This window comes from Protopterus annectens, chromosome 13.part0, assembly GCF_019279795.1.
Source record: "Protopterus annectens isolate FY-2018-M chromosome 13.part0, PAN1.0, whole genome shotgun sequence".
NCBI classification, from domain to species: Eukaryota; Metazoa; Chordata; order Ceratodontiformes; family Protopteridae; genus Protopterus; species Protopterus annectens.
In genome coordinates this window covers 152,472,229-152,495,721 of record NC_056747.1, presented here as the reverse complement: position 1 = coordinate 152,495,721, position 23,493 = coordinate 152,472,229, and the positions used below count along the sequence as shown (strand labels likewise).

The following is a 23,493-nucleotide window of genomic DNA, read 5'->3' as shown; positions in this document are numbered from 1 at the left end:
AATATTACTTTATACCTGATAAAACCAGAAAAGGATGTTTCAGTGCTGTGGAACATTTTGAGATAGCTTCAAATCTTTTTGGGATGCAAAATTAATAAAGCTAAAACAAAGGCAATAGCTAATGTACCTACACGTGAATTGGTTCAGCAATAGCTGTACTTATGGGGACATGATAAAATGAAGTACTTTAGGAGTATGGATTAAAAAGGAAACTGGTGTGGCAGCTAAGGATGTATGGGAAGAGCCTAAATAAAAGATAATACAAAAACTGAGAAATGGAAGCTCTACTTTATGGATGTGGATAGCACAATACAAGCAGTTAAAATGTTTTTAGTCCCTTCAGTTTTATACAGAGTTTGGGCATATTTTTATCAACCAAAGAAGTTGTGGATATAAATTGAAAAAGAACTGAAGGATTTTGTCTGGGAGGGGAAAACAGCAAGAGTCAAGTGGGATAAGCTGATTTTTCCAATACAACAATGTGGTCTAGGATTATCCAATTTGAAGGTGTATTTCAGAGCTACACAGTTAAAGCTCTTATACATAGCACAAGCATAAACCTACAATTCATAGTGGAAAGGGATGATGACAAAATGGTGGGGGGGGGGGTCAAGAAACAAGGAGAGATTGGGCTTTTGGATGTAGATTCTTAAAGAGAGGAAACAAAAGGATCCAAAGTCAGAAATAAAAACTTTCCAGTAACCCTCCAGTAGTTGGACGAGTCAATAGGATAGTGTAAACTCACTCGAAACGTTGAATACACACCACACTTTTATTTAAGCTTAAAAACTCCAGCTTTTTGCCAGTTTAAAAAAAAACCTTCCTCAGAATGGAAACATCATGTCATAACCCCTACTTATAGTTTTGTATCCCCTCACATGGTCAAGTAGAATCACGCTACATTGCTATGGTAATTTCTAAAAATATCTAAAAAAGTAAAAACTATATACAGATACAGTATAGTTCAAGACAAAGCACAACTGAGGTTTTGAAAAAATATGTATATAAATATGCGCACAGATCCCCAACAACTTGATTCTCTATAATTTTATACTGTACGTTGTAGAATAGAATGGAATAAAATAGTGAACTCATCTCCTAATAAATAAAAAGAAATTAAACAGTCAACTATAAACATTAACTGATGCCGTAGAAAACTATTTGTTCTATGTATCCAGTAAATTAGAAACTCAGCCGGCAATTTAGTCAGTGCTAATAGGGAGAAACAGAAAAAAATACAACGTGTTTAACAAACTCCGCAGACACTCAGAAAACATCAATAAGTGTCCGATTGCTATAATACATATATGCAAATAGTTCACTGAAATAACATTCAAAGTAGCTAAACACCATCTGTAACAGTTTGAACTCCATAGCACTACTCTTTGCCATCCTAGATGGACTCTGATTGTAACTCATGGTATATGGCATAAGGAACTCTATGTGAAAATCGTACAGTTACATAACTAATGTAATAATGTTATGGTATGTCTGTGTATGACTATACTCATAAAAATACTAAAAAACTACTACAGAAAAACTCCTGGAGAAATAATAAATATTCCTGTATGCACCCCTCCCATTCTCATAATCTTAACACTTCATATAATGAAACAACTCTAAATGACTGAACGACTTATAACCTATACTATCATATACAATATAGGTAAAATATACATGAAAATAAAAATGAAAAATTAGAAATTGAAAATTAAAAATATAAATTGACCTTGAGTTTCATCTATCCAGACTCTTGAGTTTTAACAAGCATGTAACAGCCAACATGCCATTTAACCCGGGGTAATGGCAGGCATCTAAATTCAGTTGCCATACCAATTCCCTGATCTCCAACCATAGTGATTCAGGTTCCCCCCTTCCTTCCGATTGTACCTGATCAATAACTGTAAAAGAAAATTCATGTTGGGGATTCTCCATCACGTTTGGCCAAGGCATTCTCCAACTTAGCCTTTCTGACAGCATACATGTGTTCATACATACGTTCCTGCAGTTTCCTATCAGTTTTCCCCAATATAAAAAAACAGGCATTAGGAACACCTGGCCAAATAAACTATTTGGGTGCTGTTACAGTTGAATCTATCCTGAAGGCCAAACCTTTTACCCCTGACTTCAAAGGTAGAGCCCGTTTTGATGTACTTAAAGTATCGGCACATAGTATATTTACACATGCCAACTCTGGAATTAGGAACCCTAGGTTTCATCTCGAGCATGCTTTTGAGGTTGTAACCCCTTTTAAAAACTACCCTAGGATATTCAGCCAACTTCTTCCGAGCGGAACCATCTTGTATCACCAAGTTCCAGTTTTTCTGGATGATAGAAACGGTCTCCTTTGCATCGAGACTATACATCAAGATGAAACTACAAGGGTGAAATCCTCTCAGAACCCGACCAGGACTAAAATTTTCCTGGCTAGTACTGGTTTGGTTTAGAATAGGTGAATGTCTCCCTCTTCTTTCGTACTTCCATTAAGAGGTCTACAATTAGTCCTTTCGGGTAACCTCTATTGAGAAAGAGTCCTGTCAAAATCACATTCCTCTAAGAAGTCACTATCCCTAGTCACCATCCTGGCTGCTCTTACCAGTTGACCTTTTATAATTGACCTCTTTTGTGAAAAAGCATGACAACTATCAAACCGTAGATAGCTGTTAGAAAAAGTTTCCTTCCGATGGACCTTGGCTATAAGACAATCATTGTCCCTATCTTTCTCCAAATCTACATCTAAATATGCCATCTTGTCCACAGCAAAACAAGAAGTGAACCTGAGAAACTCTGTGGAAGAACTGAAAAACTCCAGGAGAGAATTAGCTACCCCCTCTTCTCCCTTAAGGATGATAAATATATCATCCAAAAAACAAGTGTACATCAACACCTTGTCTTGAACAAAGGAGTTTGCTAACGCATTCTCCCTTTCCCAATAGGCCATGACCAAGTTTGCCACACTGGCACCGCAAGGGCCCCTATCGGGACACCTATCAGCTGTAAAAATACCTTTTGTTAAATGTCACATAATTACAAGACAAAATGATATCTAACAATTCGCTGACTAAATGAATCTCCTCAGGTTGAGCCTGCTTAATAATTATCAAGACCGGGATCCATTCCAAAGCCACTGCATGAGGAATGGAGGAGTACAAATCCTTCACATCTATGGTCAAAAAATGACTGTCTACACTGTATGGTACTTTATTAACACTAGACAAAAAGGACCACAAATATTTAGATATTTGGGGTTCACTCACCACATATTTTTTCAAAAATGTGTCTACCACTTTTGCACTAGCATAAGTGATACTACCCCTGGCACTAACTACTGGTCGCATGGGGGGGGGGTCCACTAAGGTTTTATGAATTTTGGGTGACCCAAATATAACAGGGATCCTTGGGGCTGGTAAAGACATGAAAGTGAATAAATCTAGATCTATCACATTGTTGATGAACATGTCATTAAAATATGTAGATACCCTAGATAACCCAATGTTTAATTCGTTTCTTGACACTTCCATATATGTCTCTTAAACTAAGATGTCCTCCATTCTTCTATTGTAGTCCTCTACATTCATAACTACCAACCAACCTCCGTTGTCAGGTTGTATCACCCTGACAGGAGAGTTGTATAGTAGGTCTAATAAGGACCTCTCTTCCTTACTAATGTTAAATGGAGATGTTTGCTTGGACATAGGTTGGTTCAACAAGTGACGTACATCGAGATCGCACATCTGATCAAAGAGGTCCAATGAGGGATATTAAAGGGGGATTATAAGTACTAGATATAAAAAAATCGTCCCTATCCCTCGTTAGATTACCCATTAATAATAATAAGTTATGAACTCACCATAACGTTCCATCTGAGTAGGTATCTTCATTTGTCTGCAACATTTGGGATACGGATCCGATCTCAGATCCGAGCCGGTAACTTCTATCACATCATAGATCCGAGCTTCTAGCTCCTCCCTTTACCCATAATCCCCTGCCAACACTGACTGACCTCAGATCAAGTTTGCCCCATAGTACAGCTAGTACTGTGTCCCAAAGGGAACTAATCTAAAGAACCCTAAGTAGGATCATATTGGTCAGGGGGAAGGAGGGGGGGATGGTTGCAGACAAATGAAGATACCTACTCAGATGGAACGTTATGGTGAGTACATAACTTCTTACTCTGAAGTAGGACTTCATTTGTCAGCAACCTTTGGGACAGAGTCCCCAGCTACCTAAATCTTGGGTGGCCTTCATGGAAGGATATTCCGGAGCACTGCAGACAGAGCCAAACGACGCCCTACCTCGGGAGACAATACCTACTTTGTAGTGGCTGATAAAGGTATGAGACGAAGCCCAAGTGGCTGCGGAACAAATGTCATCCAGAGAAACTCTAGCCTTGAAAGCAGCCGATGTAGCAATGGCCCTCATAGAATGAGCAGGGACTCCCTGAGGTGCAGGCCTTCCCGAGCTCTGATATGCTAAGAGAATACAATTAGATATCCATCGGGAGAGGGTAACCTTAGAAACCGCCTTACCGAAGTTGTTTTTGGCAAAGGAGACAAACAACTGATCGGATTGCCTATGACCAGTAGTTCGATGAGTATAAAAACGTAGTTGTCTGTGCACGCCTAAAGAGTGCAGCTTATACTCTCCTTTGTTTTGATAGCTGGGGAAGAATACTGGAAGATTAATAGACTGACTGATGTTAGCTTCCGATGATACCTTAGGTAGGAAAGACGGATTGACCCTGAGGCGAACTCTGTCTGGGTGGAAGACCAAATAGGGTGGTTTGACTCAGAGAGCCTGGAGTTCCGAGACCCTCTTGGCTGAAGTTATGGCCCCCAAAAAGGCCGTTTTCCAAGAGAGGTATTTAAGATCAACAGTGGCTACCGGCTCGAAAGGGGGGCTAGTCAAGGCCTGTAAAACTAGGGATAAATCCCATGGGGGTACCACCTCCTTGACCAGGGGCCTGAGAAGGAAGGTACCCTTAAGGAAGGTCTTACACAGTTTGGAAGTAATAAGCAGCCCTGATTCCTGACCTACATGGTAGTATGAAATTGCTGCAAGTTGCACTTTGACCGTGGAAGAACTAGCCCCCTGGTGAAAGAGAGAAGATCGAGAACCGACGCTACCGGTGCCGTGAAAGGATCTAACTGACAGTGTTCCGCCCAAATGGAAAAACGTTTCCATTTGCTCCGATAGACCCTTCTGGTGGAGGGCTTGTGAGCTGCTACTAGGATGGCTTTGACTGGAGATGAAATTCCGGGAGTCCTTATCAGGAGTGGAACTGGAGCACCCAAGCCGTCAGCTTTAGGTTGGCCAGGTTCGGGGTTGGAAGACCCAGGGGGTGTGAAATGAGATCCGGAAGGGGATCTAACATCCAGGGCGGATGAATCAGGTGAGACTATAGGTAAGGGAACCACATCTGACGAGGCCAGAATGGGGCAATGAGGATCATTTTGCTCCTCAACCGACTGGCTTTCTGCAATAGTTTCAACATCAGGGGCAGAGGCGGGTAAGCATAAAGCAGACCGGGAGGCCAAGCATGAACTAGACTAGAGAGTCTCTCGGGGACTCCCCCGGAGGGGGGATCAGAGCGAAGAAATCGTTGCATTTGGTATTTGAGTGAGAGGCAAAAAGATTGCAACAAGGTCGCCCCCATCGGGCAAATATTTGCTCTGCCACTAGAGGATTGAGAGACCACTCGTAAGGAGTCAGGATAGTACGACTGAGCCTGTCCACTAATATGTTGGACTGTCCCGGGATGTGCGTTGCGATGAGAAAGCGGTTGGTGGAAATCGCCCATTCCCACACTCTCATGGCCTCGCGGCAGAGTGGGTAAGATCTGGTTCCCCACTGTTTGTTGATGTACCAGACGACTGACATGTTGTCCGTCTGTACTGCAATCGTCCCCAGCGGAAGGGGGTTGTGAAGCGCTTGCAACGTCAAAAGCACCGCCCTCATCTCCAGGACGTTGATATGCAAAGAGGTCTCTATGTTGTTCCACGTGCCTTGGACTGTTCTGCCCGAATAGTGCCCCCCCCCACCCCAGGCGAGAAGCGTCCGTGGTCACTGTGGCGACTGGCGGAGGCAGTGAGAAGGGGCATCCCGTGTGGAGATTGGAGCACTGAAGCCACCACACAAGCGACCTTCTGCAAACCTTGCTAGGGAGATGGGATGAGACAGGGGATTGCGATATAGGGACCATTGTACCTGGAGGGTCCACTGTATGATCCTCAAATTCAACTGGGCCAATGGCAGCAGCGGAATTGCTGCCGCCATTGACCCTAGAGCCCTCAGGACCAATTCCGCCGAAGGAGCTTGAAGTTGAAGGATGGCCTGCACATGCAACCTCAGGTTCTGAAGCCGATCTGAAGTCAAGAAAACAAGCATCAGTCTGGAGTCCAACCTTGCCCCTATGAAATCCAATACTTGTGTAGGAGCCAGGGAGGATTTGGCCATGTTGATGGTCAACCCTAAGAGTGGAGCCAGGTTGAGGAAATAATCCCTGCATGAGCAAAGAAAATGCCTTGTTGGGGCGGTAAGGAGCCAGTCGCCCAGGTACGGAAAGACCTGAATTCCCTGGAGTCTCAGGTGGGCCGCTATCGCTGCCAAGACCTTGGTGAACACCCTGGGGGCTGAGGTGAGACCGAAGGGAAGGGCCCTGAATTGGAAATGGCTGGCTCCCAGCCGGAAGCGGAGAAACCTCCTGGAGCGTCTGTCCACGAGAATATGTTAGTACGCATCCTTGAGGTCTATTGAGCACATCCAGTCGTTCTCCCTTAGTAGTGGGAGGATAGACTGCAGAGAGACCATCCGGAACTTTACTTTTGGTACTGCCAGGTTCAACAGAGAGAGGTCCAAGATAGGCCTCGCATCCCCTGTCTTTTTTGGCACCAGAAAGAACCTGGAGTAAAATCCTGATCCGTGCTGATCTGGGGGGACGGGCTGAATGGCTCTTTTTTGTAAGAGCTGCTGAATTTCTGCAGCAGCCGCCTCCCTCTGATTGGGTGGTACATCGGGGAGGCTTCTGATACTGGGGGTTACAAGAAAGGGAATTTGGTATCCTCTGGATATAACGCAAAGCACCCAGCGATCCGTTGTTATGGACTCCCACATTGTTAGGTGCCTCGAGAAACGTCCCCCGACTGCCTCCAGAGTGGAGCAGCCGGGTAACCCCTCAGGGGTTCTGCGTGGGCCTCTCAGAGAAAGGTTCTCTGGACCCAAAGTTCCTGGGACCCCCTCTGCCTCTAGGGCGGCGTCCTCCCTGTCATCCTCTGCCACGAGAGGACTGGTTGTCCGGAGCAGACTGGGACTGATGCGATTTCCGGAACCACATCTTCTTCTGAACCTTTTGGTTCTTGGTAAAGGACCTCTGGGGAGCAGAGAAGGGGACTCCGATGGCAGACAACGTCTTCCCGTCTTTCTCGCTCTGGACAAGGGTGTCGCGAACGGTTTTGCCAAACAATGCAGAACCATCAAAAGGGGCATTCGCAAATGACGCCTTAATGGGTTCCGAGAAGTCACAATGTCGGAGCCAGGCTTGCCTCCTCATGACCAGCCCGACTCCGCCTGCTCTAGCGGCTCCCTCAGTGGCGTGAGACAAGAGCCGCATAGAAGTGTTGGAAATAGAACGTAGGGTGGACATTCGGGAGGAATACAGTTGCTTGTCCCCTTCCGACATGGACCCCGGGGGGGGGCAGCGTATTCTTTGATTAGATCCCGCTGCATCCGAATGACGTGTGCCATATAGTTTATGGCCCTCAAGGAGAAGGTCGCTGGACTGAAGGCCCGCTTCCCAAGGCGGTCCATCGCGCGAGACTCCTTGCTCAGCGGATGAACCGTGGGGCTCTCCTGAGCCAACTCTCTCTTGGTGGCTGCCGCCACCAACATGGCATCCACAGGGGGACCTCTGCTCCAATGGGTTCTCTCTGACGGGGGGCTCAAAATTTTGTCCGGGCGCTTGGGAACAGGCTCTACAGTGTCCGGCTCCTTCCAAGCCCTAGTGGCTATAAGATCCACTAAGGGGTCGGGGGGAGGGGACACCCAAGAGGTAGATGGCCCTGCCTCGAACGCCTCTAGGAATACGGACTCATCGGAGGAAGGCTTGGGGGCAGACCACCCCCCATGATTCTTAGCATTTCCATGATGTCTCCAAAGGAGACATGCTCGGGGGGTGACCTTGGGGAGCCTTCCCCTTCATCCAAGTCCGTATTCTCAGTGAGGGACTCAGGGGAGTCCACGTGCCTTCTTTTGCGCTTCGACTTGTGAGGAACCTCCTCGGGGGGGCTGTCCGAGGAGTCCTCACCAGCAATATCCTGTTCCAATGGAACACCTAGAGGCGCTGAAGCAGGCTGCCCCGAAGGCCGGGTGAGGGGAGCCAGGACCAGATGAGAGGGAGTGCAGGGGGGAGCCGAAGCCAGGACCGAGGGCCTGGATGCACTCAACAGCACCCTCTCCACCACCGTGAAAGCCGAGGGGGAGCCGCTCTCTGACGGATCTGAGATCCGACTCCCACTCGGATCCGAGGCGGGGATCGGACCAGTAGCCGAGACTACTGGATCCGAAGGACCAGCGTGCTCCAACCGGGACGGGGCCGAGAGCACACCGAGTCCCTCTGATCCGAAGCTCGGCCCATGGCTCCGAGAGGTCGGATCCGACAAACTCGAGGGAATAGTCGGAGCCGAAGTGCCCAGCACTGTTGGCTCCGACCCACCCCCGGATCCAACGCGGCTCGGCTCCGACAGCTCCGAACCCGGGAGGCGGGTCAGAGAAGGAGCTATAGGAGCGAAAAAGGGGGTCGAGCTCCCCCCCCGGAGGGGGGGATGCAAGAGCACTCCCATCTGCATCTGGGCCTGGATGAACCTCATCATCCGGTCCATGTCTGACATACTGAATGTGGACCTTGAGGTGGCCACCGAGGCAGGCCTGGAGTGCCGCCTCGATGACCTCGACGGGGACTGGGTCACCTCCTCCACGGGTCCCGGGGAGAAGCAAGGGGATCGGATCCAAGGAGGAGGCGAACCAGAAACCCTGGAGGGAGAAACACGCTTGGCAGGCGGGGCCGAGGAGGAGTCCTCGGCCCACCGCTTAAGGTGCTTCTCCCTCCGCTTCTCTTTCCTAGCCTCCCTCACCTCCGAAGCTACAGTGGGAGGTTGAGTCCCGGTCGGAGGAAGGGGGGCAGGAGTGGCCGTTACCGAGGACAGGGTAACTGTCACAGAAGTACCTGAGGCCGGAGCTGGGTCTGGGGGCAAAAGACCTGTCAGAACCAGCTTCGACCTCCGATCCTTAAGTGCCCTGGGGTCGAACGCAGCGCAAATCGCGCAACCCAAAGAGAGGTGTTCAACCCCAAGGCACCTAACGCACTGAGTGTGGCCATCAGCCGGTGAAAGCATGTGACCACACTCGGTGCATTTTGAAAAAATGGCTTTAGGGGCCTCCGACATAACTAAAAACACACTCACTAGGCCCTTACACTCTACACACACACACACACACTGTGACCAGCGAGGGCAGGGAGGAAAATTTAAATTAAAATTTAAGCTAATTTAAGCTAAAAGGTAAGAGAAATTAGTGTTAAGGGGAAACCTAAACACACACACACACACACACACACACACACACACACACACACAGACACTTGATTAAGAAATAAAGAGAGAGTTGAAAACTGTTTTTCTCACAGAATCACCAAGAGCTCTGGAATCTAGCTGTTGCTTGAAGAGCGGCAAACTAGATCTGAGGTCAGTCAGGGTTGGCAGGGGATTATGGGTAAAGGGAGGAGCTAGGAGCTCGGATCTATGCTGTGATAGAAGTTGCCGGCTCGGATCCATATCCCAAAGGTTGCTGACAAATGAAGTCCTACTTCAGATCTGTAGATTTTCTCGTAGAGTTCCGTATGCCATAAACCATGAGTTACAATCAGAGTCTATCTATGATGGCAAAGAGTAGTGCTATGGAGTTCAAACTGTTACAGATGGTGTTTAGCTACTTTGTTTGAGTGTTATTTCAGCTATTTGCATATATGTATTATAGCAATCGGACACTTATTGATGTTTTCTGCGTGTCTGCGGAGTTTGTTAAACACGTATTTTTCTGTTTCTCCCTATTAGCACTGACTAAATTGCCGGCTGAGTTTCTAATTTACCAGATACATATAACAAATAGTCAGTTTTCTACGGCATCAATTAATGTTTATAGTTGACTGTTTAATTTCTTTTTATTTATTTGGTGATGAGTTCACTATTTTATTCCATTCTATTCTACAACATATAGTATAAAATTATAGAGAATCAAGTTGTCGGGGATCTGTGCGCATATTTATATGCATATTTTTCCAACATGTTTTTTCAAAAAACTCAGTTGTGCTTTGTCTTGAACTATTCTGTGTCTGTATATAGTTTTTACTTTCTTAGATGTTTTTAGAAATTACAATAGCAATGTAGCCTGATTCTACTTAACCATGTGAGGGGATACAAAACTATAAGGACGGGCTATAATGACATGACATTGTTTCCATTCTGAGGAAATTGTTTTTTTGAATCCGATGAAAAGCTGGAGTTTTTAAGCTTAAATAAAAGTGTGGTGTGTCTTCCACATTTCGAGTGAGTTTACGCTATCCTATTGACTCGTCTAACTACTGGAGGGTTACTGGAAGGTTTCAGCTTGTTTTTTTACAGTATTTTCTATTTTTGGTTTGTTCAGAAATAAAAACTAATTACAGGTAAGGAAGATAGAGTAGAAAGGCAGAATAAGAAAACAGTACACATATTATTTGAAAAAACACAAAGTTGAAGAAACTCACGGAGGAGCCCAGAAACCTCGCTGCTGAACGAACGCATGGCAAGAGAGATCTGAGGTGGTGTGAGGGGGATTATGGGTAGAAGGCAAGAGCTCAACTTTGGAATCTCAAGCTTGGAGAGCAGCCAGTCAGTTCTGAGGGTTGGGATCAAGACTCACAGGTTAATGAAAACGAAGACAACATCAGATCTACTCTACTGCAAACTACCTTTTATTAAGTGATAACCAGTCAAAATTTCAAACCCAGACAACAGAGCAGCCTATGCACAAATTATACAAAGACGCTCTGTACAACCATGTCAATGACTGCACAGAGGCTGCCATGTACACTGGAATTAACCCCAAAACTAACGCAAAAAAGCACTATGCTGGAATCCAAAATTAAACTAGTTGTACTACAAAAGAAAAAGTCATAGCTAAAATTAGTAAGTATACTCTGAAAAAGATAAAAACAATCAAGAGGGCTAATTAAGTCCAATAAAGCAACATTCTTTCTTTAGCTATGTTCAAAACCTCAAAGGCAACACACAGTGTGCTGAACCATTAGTAAAGGGAGCCACTTCATATAACCAGGAGATATAGCAAATCTTCTGGCTGATAAATTCAAACTTCCAATTTACTCTCCTCCTCAGCCCCAGCTACCCACCAAGAAATACCATCTAACATAATCCCTCCAACTATCAGTAGGGAGTCGGTCTTAGATACACTCAACTGCCAAGAATACAGCCTCACTGGGCCCTAGTAATATCCCATGATGCCTCCTAAATTGCCTGAAATATGACCCATCAGGTCACTGATGACGCTGTTCAACCACACCCTCTGAATGGAAGACTGTAACAATCAGCTCTTTGCACAAGGGCAGACCATCAACAGATCCTGGGAATTACAGACCCATTAATCTGACTAGACTGGTATGTAATCCCATGGAAATAATTAGGGAAATGATTAACAATGACATTGGAAACCTTCAGACACTGGACCCAATCTAGTTTGGATTCATCAAAGTAAGGTCAGGTCTACTGAACCTGGTGGACTTCTTTCAGATGGTCACCAAAGTAACGGATGACAGCAAACCAGTGCATAGTGCCTACCTTGACATAGCTAAGGCATTTGATATAATAACCCACTCAGGGACTGTAAATAAACTCAAGGAATTAAGCATAAACCCTTACTTATCTCAATGGATAGCCAGCTAGCACACAGACAGGACACAAGAAGTTAGGATTGGGAGAAACTACCTCCACAGAGAGGCTGATCACCAGTGGAGCACCGCAGAGCTCTGTGTTGGATCTACTCATTTTTTGGAATTTATTTTTCAGAAGTCAGAACCAATACCAAGAGCCTCTGGCTTACTAAGTTTAGAGATGACTGCAAGCTAGGAGCAATAATCACAGACACCTCTCCAAGATACTAACATTAATACAGGAAGGTCTAACACAGATAAATGATTGGTACCAAAGCAATGGCTTAAAACTCAATGCTAAGAAATGCATAACAGTACCTTTTGGGAAGTCTGTCAACCCAGGGAAAGTACCTCATTGATAAAACACCTCTAGAAGTAGACAAGGTAGTTAGGGATTTGTGGAACAGTGTAGTTAGTAACCTGGCTTTCAACCAACATCCATCTAAGTTTGTAATAAAATCATTCTATGTCACTCAACTAATAAGTAAGGTCATGGCATCTAGGTTCAGGGATGTCATTGTGGGACTATACTCACCCATCATCATCTTTTCGATCATTGAGTACAATGGCCCCTTCAGAATGCACCAGGAACATGCAACTGAAATGTTCACAGACTCCTCACAAAATGAATACAGGGCATAAAGCCAATGTAATATGCAGATCACCTCAAAGCCTAACCTCTACACTGTCTCCTACAGAATGCTGAGATGCAGTTTATGTCTGGCATACAAGGCATCCATGGATTCTATTCTGATGGATCTTTATGCATATCTACAAAACGAACAGCACCATAACTAGATCAAAGGATTTAAACTTTGCTTGCAACTTAAATAGGACATGTTGGAGGGACAGGCGTCTAACTCAGAAAATCTCCATTCTCTGGAATAGGCTTCCCATTCATTTGGAGAAGAGCTCTTCCCTAACCTATTCAAGAGCAGCTTGGACCAGTGGATGAAAATCAGAAATTCACCCTTGGCCTGACACCCATGTCTCTGATGGACAAAGACAGCAGTGAAATCATGATCAAACTAAATACACCCCTTAAAATAACCTCTTTGGCACAACTCCTCATGGAATACATTTGAGTTGCGTGGCTAAGCTTATAAAGGCTCCAGTGGTCAGCAGTCTATTAAACACCTATGAATCTTATAATACCTACTGGGATTAAAATTTAGTTTGGGAGTGCATCAAAGAAACCCTAACTATTTTGTATAGTTGCTGCTACAACTATTGGTTCCTGAACTTACTCTGTTCAATATACTTAATTTTGCATAATGTAATATATAAATGAAAGGTCAGTACTTACCATAATGATAGATCTGTATTGTCTGCTTCCATCTTTCAACAGATGAGTCTACTGATCTGACTTCAGCCACTCCAGACTTTAGGATCCACAGCTTAGGCTCCTCCCCTTAACCATAAACCCTGTCTGTTCCCAACATTACTTCAGACCGAGTATGTCTGCAACCCCCAGACAAAGCAAAGCACACAGATATATATCAAAGCTACTACACCTGAAATTCCTGAAGGGATACTGCTCTGGGGCTGAAATGCAAGACCTTACTCAAGGGGCAGAACATACCATCCTACTAGAAACCAAGTGAATTATCTTCCATAGAATGGAAGGGGGAAGAAGGGTGGGAAGTTGAGGAAGGATGAAAGCAAACAACGCATCTATGATTATGGTAAGTACATAAAGTTTATATCTGATGTTTTCCCTTCAGTCCGTTCCTTAATGGGTGGAAGAGAGTCCCCCAAGTACAGAGATACGTTTATATCACGTTATTGAAAGATGAAAATAGCAAACGCTATTTCATCGAACCTAAAATATCTAAACCACATAATATCAAACATTCACAACAGCAAATTTTTTCCTTGGGGGAAAAAATTCACTATTCCAAAACACACACACACAATACAAGCACACCTAAAAAACATCAATACACACACATACACACTTATAATCCTACAACTAACCCTACACTAAACTATACATACACTATTATCTATCCACTTACACTAACCAAACCCTATACCTAAGGTCCGTCACTATCGCACACTCACCTAAACTGCGCCATGATCCTAACTCACTTAACCCGTCCCTAAACCGAATTCACCTAACCCCGAACCTAACCCTAACTCACCCAACCAGCGCCCTAATCGTAACAACCACACAATTGCACACTTACCTGAACCCGACCTGTAAATCTCCACCACAGCGCTGAAAATAGCGAAGCCACAGAACCAGCCAACCAAATTTCTTTCCCTAGGAAATAATTTGGTGTTCTGCAGCTTCGCTATTTTTAGTGTTCGATTAAAACGTGTCGATATTAGAACATTCGAAGTTTTAAAACTTCAATGTTCTGATGCAGACCCACTTAGACCATGGGGTGGTTTCATGGAAGGATACTCCAGAGGATGGCTGAACCAAAGGCTGCCCTAATTCCTGGAGATCAGATCTGCCTTATAATGAGAAATAAATGTGTGAATACTGCAGCAAGTCGTTGCTGCACAAATTATATTAACTGAGGCCCTGGAAAAAAAGGCTCAAGTTGAGATGGATCTTGTTGAATGAGCCAAGACTGGTCTGGGCAAAGTCAGGCCTTTTTCTTTATAGACATGAGCAATATAGTCTGATAACCATCTAGCGAAGGAAACTATGGCAACTATTTGGACCATCTTAGTTTTAGAAAAAGAAACAAATAGTTGGTCAGCCTTCCTGAAGGATTTGGTACAATGGAGGAAGAAATAAAGCTGGCAATGTACATCCAGCGGGTGTGCCATATATATTCCCCTTTGTTGGAAAGATTAGGAAAGAAAACTCAAAGATTAATGCATTGGTTCAGTGAGGCCTCAAATGCTACTTTGGGGGCAAATGATGGACTGGTTCTGAGGGACACCCTATCTTTGTGGAAAATGATGTAAGGTGGCTTTTGCAGGACAGGACCTATACCTCTGATACTCTCTGTGTCAAATTTATTCCCACTACAATAATCATTTTCCAAGTCAAAAATCTGATGTCCACCATGCAGGCAGACTCCAAGAGAGGATGAGTAAAGGCCTGAAGCAGAACAGTCATATCCCAAGGGGGATCTCCTTAACAGGGGGGGGGGGGGTCTAAGAAGGAAGCTGTCTCTCATAAAAGATTTAAGTTTAAGAAAAGCTAATGCAGCATGATTTTCTCCAATGTGAAAATTAGAAATAGCTGCTAAATAGACTTCAGTGGTAGAATAACAGGCTACAATCGGGAAAATGAATGCCATACAGTCAAAAGCTGTAATAAAAGGAGCAGAGAAAAGATCCAGATTCTTTTGGTAGGCCCAAACAGAAAATCTCTTCCATTTACTTTTAATAATTTTCCTGACAGATGGTCTCTCGGAAGAAGAAAGAATGTGGATTACTGGGAAATACAGCCTGGACTGAATAGCCATCATGAGAAGTGGAAACACCAAGCGATTAACTTGGAGTGAATATCTGGATGAGATTAGCTGGAAGGGTGAGTGAAAAGACCTGAATCAAGATCCAGCATCTGGGGGGTGGCGAATCAAATGAGGCCAGGGAAAGGAAGAATACACCCGGATGAGAGGCCAGAACAGGGCAATGAGAATACTCATGATCTTACTCTCTGATGCTTTCTGCGGGAACTTTGGAATCTGGGAAGTAGGGGAAAGGCACAAAGAAGACCTAGGTCCAAATATGTATTACAGCATCTGTTTTGATGCGGGGGGGGGGGGGGATTCTGCTGCACTTGGTGTTTTGAGGACAGGCAGAAAAAGATTGCAGCATGGCCAGCCCAATCTATGAAAAATCTGTTCCACCACTGTCAGCTGAGGAACCACTCGTGCGGTAGAAGGACAGAATGGCTCAACTTGTTCCCTAGAAAATTGGACTTCACCAGTATATGTGATGTTAATAGAAAATGATCAGAAAATATAGCCCACTGCCAAACTTCAATTGCTTCTTGACATAACAGATAGGAATAGGTTTCCCCTTTTTTACTGATGTACCAGACAAATTATATGTTGTCCGTCTGGACAGAAATTATCCCTAGAGGGAGGATGTCCTGGAAGGCCTGCAACGCTAAGAGAACTGCCTTCATCTTTAAAGCATTGATGTGGAAACTGGCTTCTGAAAAGGACAACATGTCTTGGACCATCTTTCCTTATGTTCATACCCCCACCCCACACCCAGGGAAGTGTCAAAGATTACACAGGCTTTGTGGGGGTGGGGAGTTAGAAATGGGCAGTCATGAAATGCCTTGAGAGACTGAATCCACCACTTTGTGCGTGTCCTGTAAACGTTTGTCAGACAAATCCAAAAACTCATGGGTTGGTACCTGATGGCCCTCTGTAATGAGAGTGTCCACTTTAGAACTGTCATGTAATATCTGGCTAGTGGAACAAGTGTGATGGAGGCCACCATTGACCCCAAAAGATAAAGAACCAATCTGGTGGCATGGGACAAATCTGGTGGCATGGGACAGGAGAGAATCTTGAGTGCCTGATTTTGCATGGTTGACAATCCTGGTTGCCATATCTAGATGGACACCTATGAATTCTGACATCTGAACTAGAAGAAAGTGAGACTTTTCCTGGTTTATTATGATCCTCAACTGGTAGTAAAAGTGGAGCAGGTAGTCTCTGGTCTACACGAGCGGAGAAATGTCAGGAGCAGTAATTAACCCATCTTCTAGATATGGGAACACCGGAACCCCTGCAGTATGAGGTATCCTGTGACCACTGTCCACTGGGGGGGTACTGTAGCAAGACCAAAGGGCAGGGCTCTGAACTGAAAGTGACTGGCTCCCAAGATGGGAGTAGAGAAATCTTCTGGACCGCCTGTCCATTACAATGTGGTAGTATGCATCCTGAACATCTATCAAGCACATCTAATCATTTTTCCTCAATAGATGGACTGTACAGTGACCATCCAGAACTTGGTGTGTTTGGCATAATGACTGAGATGATGGAGGTTCAAAATGGTCAAATGGGCCTGAGGTCTATGTTCTTCTTTGGCACCAACAAAAACCTTGAGCAAATTCCAGATCCTTGTTGGTCTGGTGGGAGCTCCTGGATGACTTGTCTGTCTAGCAGCATCTTTATTTCTACAGCAACAACCTTCCTTTGAGAGGGTGGCATGTTGGAAGGGTTTCTTTCTTGAAGAAGGGAGGTAAAGAAACAAGCTGGATTAGACATTTTGCCAGAGTGGAAGATGACCAAGACTTTGGATCCAACAAGGACAATCTCTCAGAGAAACTTGGATCCAAAGCCCCGGAAAGTGGAAAGCAGAAAGGACCAAAGCTTATGGGGTTAGAGCTGATAAAACCCCCAAATAAATTTAGATCCTGTTGAACTTCCTCATCATCTTATTCACATCGACTTCTGTCAGGCTTCTAGTAGAACGGGATTGATCTGGTGGTCTGAAGGCTTTTCAGCAGACAGGAAATCTCCAGAAACTGCAGACATAACCTTGGATGGTTCTACCACAGGGGCTGCGAGAAATCCCTTTAGTACAAGTTTATTGTTCCATTCAATAACAGCCTGCTGGCCCAAAGTAGTCTTCATCCAAGTGAGTAGCACCCACCAGTATTCACATTTCAGACGAGCATCCGAATTGGGAATTTTGTGCCCACAGGTCATGCACTTTTTAAATCCAGAAAGCTTATCAAACAAGATGAAGCCACCATACTAAAAATGCAACAACACTGAGAATAACAGTAATGAAAGAAAAACAATTCTAGTCTAGTGTAAAGGAAGCTTAACTACACTAATGGAAAGGGCACCAAAGACATGAAAGGAGGGGAAGAAACTGCTTTGCTAAGGAACTACAATAGGTGGAAAAAGGTATCAAAGATAAACCACTGAAGGAACCATCCACAAACTAAGCAATATAGATAACAGTTTTAGAAAACTTAACTGAGGTAAGCCTGAGCAATGAACCATGTCTGTACTTGAATGAGTATTAAACAATATCAGAAGTAATGTTGTGGACAGGAGGGGATTATGAGCAGGGGGAGGAGCCTGAGCTATGGATCCTAAAGTGTGGAGTGGCCATACATTCATCCATTGAGGAACAGATGAGAGAGACATCAGATTTGCCGTTTATCTTGCTTACATTATATATGTATATGCATAGTCTACTGCTATGTATACTGTACTCCTACATGCTACTGTAAATCTACATATTTTTACTTTCTGCTCATATGACATTTATATTTTGTGTTGTGGCTTAAGAGGGTTAACAGACATTAAATAAAGGCTTCTCTGTATTTCTGTGCGGGGTGGATGTGCGCGCACGCATTAATCGTCTTTGGGATAAAATGTAATTCTTGAACTGACAAGGGTACGGGGCTGGATGTCCCTCAAATCACAAACTGTCCTCAGAACACATTTATGGAAATCCTTTGATGCTGTAATTCACTCTAAATGACTTAGTTAACTTAGCCTTAGTGCTAGATGCTGACAAAGGCAGCAAAGCTTCAGATACTCTATGTGATATAACCTCTTGTTATGTAATTATTACACTAGCCTACCAAAGCAAGAGAGTCAAACACCTTATTCCCACAATATACCTTTCTAACTTCATTGCTAAATGGGGAAATGAATAAAGCCCACATATTTTTTGGAGGCCTATCAAATGACATGCCACCCTACAGCCCCTGCAACAGAAATTTAATTTCTATAGAAGTCCACTTATTATAATGGATCCCTAAATGTTTCATCTGACTATTCAACAGCTAGTGGTTTGTGAATCAAAGTTCCATGAAGCCTGCTTGGACAAGTCCTTAAATGCAGATACAAGGTGAATAATTAACCACGGCTGGGTTATTAAGGGAGGAACCGAAGTAGAAAGTCATCCACATCACTCTGGGTCCCACCTCCTCTATAGGTAGGTGCACAGACATCTCCTGGGTGTTTGTAGGACAGATACCTAAACCCCCTCAAAATGAGAAGTGCCTTGCTCCTGTACTGAACTGAAACATTCTGATGCTGCTCTCTGACACTATGCTTGCGCAGATAAATGGCCTGCATTGGTGAACTGACGGCACTGTCTGCATTGGCATGGTGAGCGTTTACAGGTATTACTCAAATCTGCTCTCCAGACTGCTACACAAAGAATCAGCCTTTGCCACTGTCAAACTACTCTAACAACCACCGTTTTACTAATGTTTGGAAACTTATGTGCACATGGGTGCATTTCTATCCACATTACTTCCCAAAATCTGTCCTTGTCCATCTTATTTCTACCCAAAAGGCACAGCCAGAAGGAAAAGGATGATTTTTACCTTTAGTCTCTTCAGGCACCTTGCTTTCTGAGACTGATGTTTTTCCTTAACGGCAGTGTTTTCCAGACTAACCTTCTGTGTCTCCATAAGATGAGAGAAAAGTCTTTAAGGCTTTAAAGCATTCAGACTTAGAGAAACTTTGAGTTTCTGCCACTGTTTGCAGTCCCTCATATCGGAGACTGCCCTAAGAAGACATGTTTATAAAAATCCTTCAAGACTGTTTAAATACCACAAACACAAATTGAGGGCTTTTTTTTTTTTTTTAACCCTGACAAATCTGCAAAAGGTTATCTTCTTAACCACAAAATACAAAAACAAATCAAAGGAATAGTTTGAGGTACTTTTACAATCCTTTAACATATAAAAGCAAACAAAAACAAATTTCTTTTGATTAGAAAAAGGCAGGGCCACAGGTTTTCAAGCATTATAGGTTCATAGATTAGTACCAGGCTAACTGCCCTTGTGGGCTATTTTAAGCCTAGCCAATTACCCCATGTTAGAATCAAACAGTGTACCTTGTGTCGGTAAGGTAAACATCTTAACCATTACACTCCAACCTCGCAAAGTAAAGTGGTCAAACTTCCTATTCTATGTACACCTGCAACAGCTAGTTGCATTAGCCTGCTCCACTATAAAATTGATGTTTGTGAATGCAGAGTTTAAAAAAAAATGGTTTCAGACAAGTAAAATGGGAAATTGTATCACATACTTCTCACAAAAACACACTCTGACAATATTCATAACACTTTTAAAAATCCACAGACTGACTTCCATATAGCTGCATTAAAACTTAGCTTTTAGCTACTCAGATGAAAATAAACTAAAATATTCTGTAGTAGTCATGTGTTCATAGGTGTGTACTAGGCTAATGTCCCTGGAGCCTTTACAAGCCTAGCCCATAGAAGTGCCCTGGCATCGTGCCACCTGTTAGTTTCCAGTGCCTCTATCAAGTAGAGCCACTGGAGTGATCCACGAGGTGAACTTTCTATTATCCATCCACTCATCAAGATTTCTCTTGAAGTGGGTCAGCGAGGTGCTCTGCTTGACATGTATGGGAAGTCTATTCCATAGCATGGGCAGTCTCTGGGTGAGGAACCTGTCCCTCCAGCATATTATGTTCATTGTGGTAATGAGGCTGAAGTCTCTGGAGCGTGTGGTCCGGACGGATTGGGATTTCGTTAGATGTAGGATTTCTAACACAGCTGGGTCAGACATGGCTTTGTAAGTCAAGCAGAGATCACCTCTAAGTAGGCAATATGAGACAGAGAAGAGCTGGAGTCTTTTGAGTCTGTCCGTGTAAGACATGTGTTTAATTGCCTATGATCCTCTTTGTGAGGTACTTCTGTGGCCTTTCCAGCTGTTGCAGGTGTGTAGTGAGGTACATGCCAAATAGGGATTATACTCGATAATTGGTCTAATGAGGGAAGACTAGGAAGAGACAATGACCTCCTTCTTCCAGGATGGAAACCCTTGGTAATGAGATGTGCCACAGAGAAGGGCTTTCTGAGCACAGTGGCAATGTGGTGGTCGAAAGAGAGATTGCTGTAGACCTGCGTCCCCAGATCTCTTAGAACACCTTCAGTGGGCTCCCATCGATGTGGTAATTAGTGGGAACTTGAGCTTAAGGCCACAGTTTCGACACCAGTCATTGGTCTCAGTGAGGCCTTTCTGTAGGATGTCTGCATCACTTGGGGAGTTAATAATTGTTCCCAGCTTGGAGTTGTCTGCAAACTTGGTCAGCCAGAGTCCCTTTGTGTTGGCCCAGACTTCTGAGAAGTAGATGCCGAACAGGAGAGTTCCCAGGAATGATCCCTGTGGGACTCCACTCGTGAATGGTTGGCAGTCTGACTTGGGAGTCCGTTACTTTCACAGTGTGTTCTGTGAGCCAATTTGCAACCCATCTAGTGATATAGGGGTTGATGCCTAGTTTGGTGAGTTTATCAATAATTCTCAAGTGAGGATTTTATGTTGGGCAAACCTTTAGGCAGGTTAGGCTCAGAATTTTGGAATGAATTACAGATATAAGAAATCAATCTGAGACATGCTCCACTGCTTAGAATTTTAGACAATCAGAATTTTAGCTGGACAGATTTAAGATTTTTCCTGTTATAAAGACTACCAGATAATCAGCAGATACTAACAGATGCTGAAATATAGTTTATTTTTTCATTAAATGTTTATTTTTTTTTAATTTATACTGGACCTCAGTTTAACAGCTCACTCTCAGAAGTGCAGCATCCCCCAATGCTGCACTGCAGTGTCAGCAGTCCAGTCACCTGGAGTGGGAATAAAACCCACAACCCTCTTTCCAAATGTAATGAATAACAAACTGATTTTTCCATATTTGTTGTAAATTATTTTATGCATGTCTTCACTTTTTTAAGGATTTTTGGTTTCATGACTAGTTTGACATGTCACTTTTTCACTGGTCAATATTTTTCACATTCTCCTTAAACTGGGCGGTTGTTCATGTTTTTTTTACCTTATTAAATGAATGTTAAGTTTTAATGCAGCTCTGTAGGCTTCGTTATGTGGATTTTTAAAAATGGCAAATCAATATTTATTTTACTGTTGCAAAGGTCTTCCCTACAAGGACTACCTTTCAAAGTCCCAAAAAATTTTACTGTACAATTAAACAGCTATAACAGAACTCTCATATTTAAAACATCAGCCTACACTATACAGCGCTGCAGTCTCCTGCAAAACTATTTTGCTTCTACTATGTGAAGCTTACTTATTAAATCAAGAGCCTTCCTATAACCAAGGCTATGAGTATTATCAGTTTGCACCTTTTTACAAAAATTTTACATAGGATACCCACATTTAAATCTAGCAGAAAGTACTTAAAAGAAAAAATTACCTCAAACCTCTCATCTTCACAGCGATGGAGCTGTTCCTCATATGGTGTCTTTTTTGAGCTCACAAAAGTTGAGTCTTCAGACCAAGATGGAAACGAAACCCATGTATCATTTAAGACCTTTATTAACACAAAACAAAATTATTATCAATTATAAAAATCAGCACATTTACAAACCCTGGCTAAATCAAATATGAAAGCCAAAAATATGTGTTCAAGTACCAAACAGACATCATTAATAGGGCTGAACAGAGATGAAGTGGCAATATCTCTGCCTAACAGGACTAGGATCTGTGTGGATTATGGACTCTTTCTGTGCCTGTGTGGAACTCTTCTTACCTCAACAAAGCATGTTGGATGACTGACTACACTAAACTGTCTAAATAAACTGCATAAATTACATTCACCATTGCCCTTGTGGCTGGAAAAGGCCCAAGGACAGGCTTACGTATGTGTTTACCACATAAATAATTATATATATATATATATATATATATATATATATATATATATATATATGGGTTCACTTTATAATCTCGAAATACTGAAATATTGAACTTCAGTATCTCGAGACTACAATAGTGAAACAGAGTTCGTTGAAAGACCACATAACCAAATCCAGAATGTCAAATTAGCAGTTATGGTGGTGTGCTGTGTTACTGGACAGCTGGCGATTCAGGTAAGTGTTTATATTTTAGGGGTTTTGGGTAGGGATTTTATTGTATGTTAGTGTGGTGGGAAGTTGTAGGTGTAGGTGTAGGTTAAGGTATGTAGGTAAGTGTTGAGAATGGTGTTGTTTGTATGTATCCAAAGAAAACTGCACTAGGTCCACAAAGATTGTAAAACAAACAATAGACCTGGGAAGGCATACAGTAAAGCTCACAGACAGTCGAATTCCCTTCCTTTAATGTCACAACCAAAGCACAAAAACAAAGCTCTGCATTAATGTTCTGAATTATGTTTTCGTTTGAAAAACTTCATCAGATGTGGGCTTCAGGGCTCTTTTGAACAGTGTGTGTTCTGACTAATGAATTGCCAGATCAAGATCGTCAAGATCATCTCTGCAGTACCGGTTTATTTCTGCTAGCAAATGATTAATGATGACTATTAATATTCAGTAAAAGGGAGACACGTGCGCCTCTGCTACCAACACAAAACCGTTACTGGAACATTCTTACGTGGAGGTAACAAGAGTGTGTGTGTGTGTGTGTGTGTGGAAGTGTTGAGAATGGTGTTTGTATGTATGTGATGTGTGTTTGTGCAAGGGGAATGTAGATTGTGTAGTGGTGGGTTTCGTGTCTGTGTCATTTTTACCAACCTTGGAGTTGGTATATATAAGTAGTGGGGGGGGGTGCAGGGGGGCTTGCCCCCCCT

The 23,493-nt window shown here is 43.4% G+C and overlaps 1 protein-coding gene across 2 annotated transcripts in view; it reads right to left on the bottom strand.

The window, feature by feature from the left end:
* The window catches only part of SIN3B (SIN3 transcription regulator family member B), a 1,843,877-nt gene that overhangs the window by 944,495 nt on the left and 875,889 nt on the right, over positions 1-23,493 (bottom strand). For both annotated transcript variants that reach the window (XM_044090740.1, XM_044090739.1), the window contains one exon: positions 22,123-22,239. In XM_044090740.1, the coding sequence (XP_043946675.1) occupies positions 22,123-22,239 (117 nt within the window). The remainder of the gene's footprint in view (positions 1-22,122; positions 22,240-23,493) is intronic.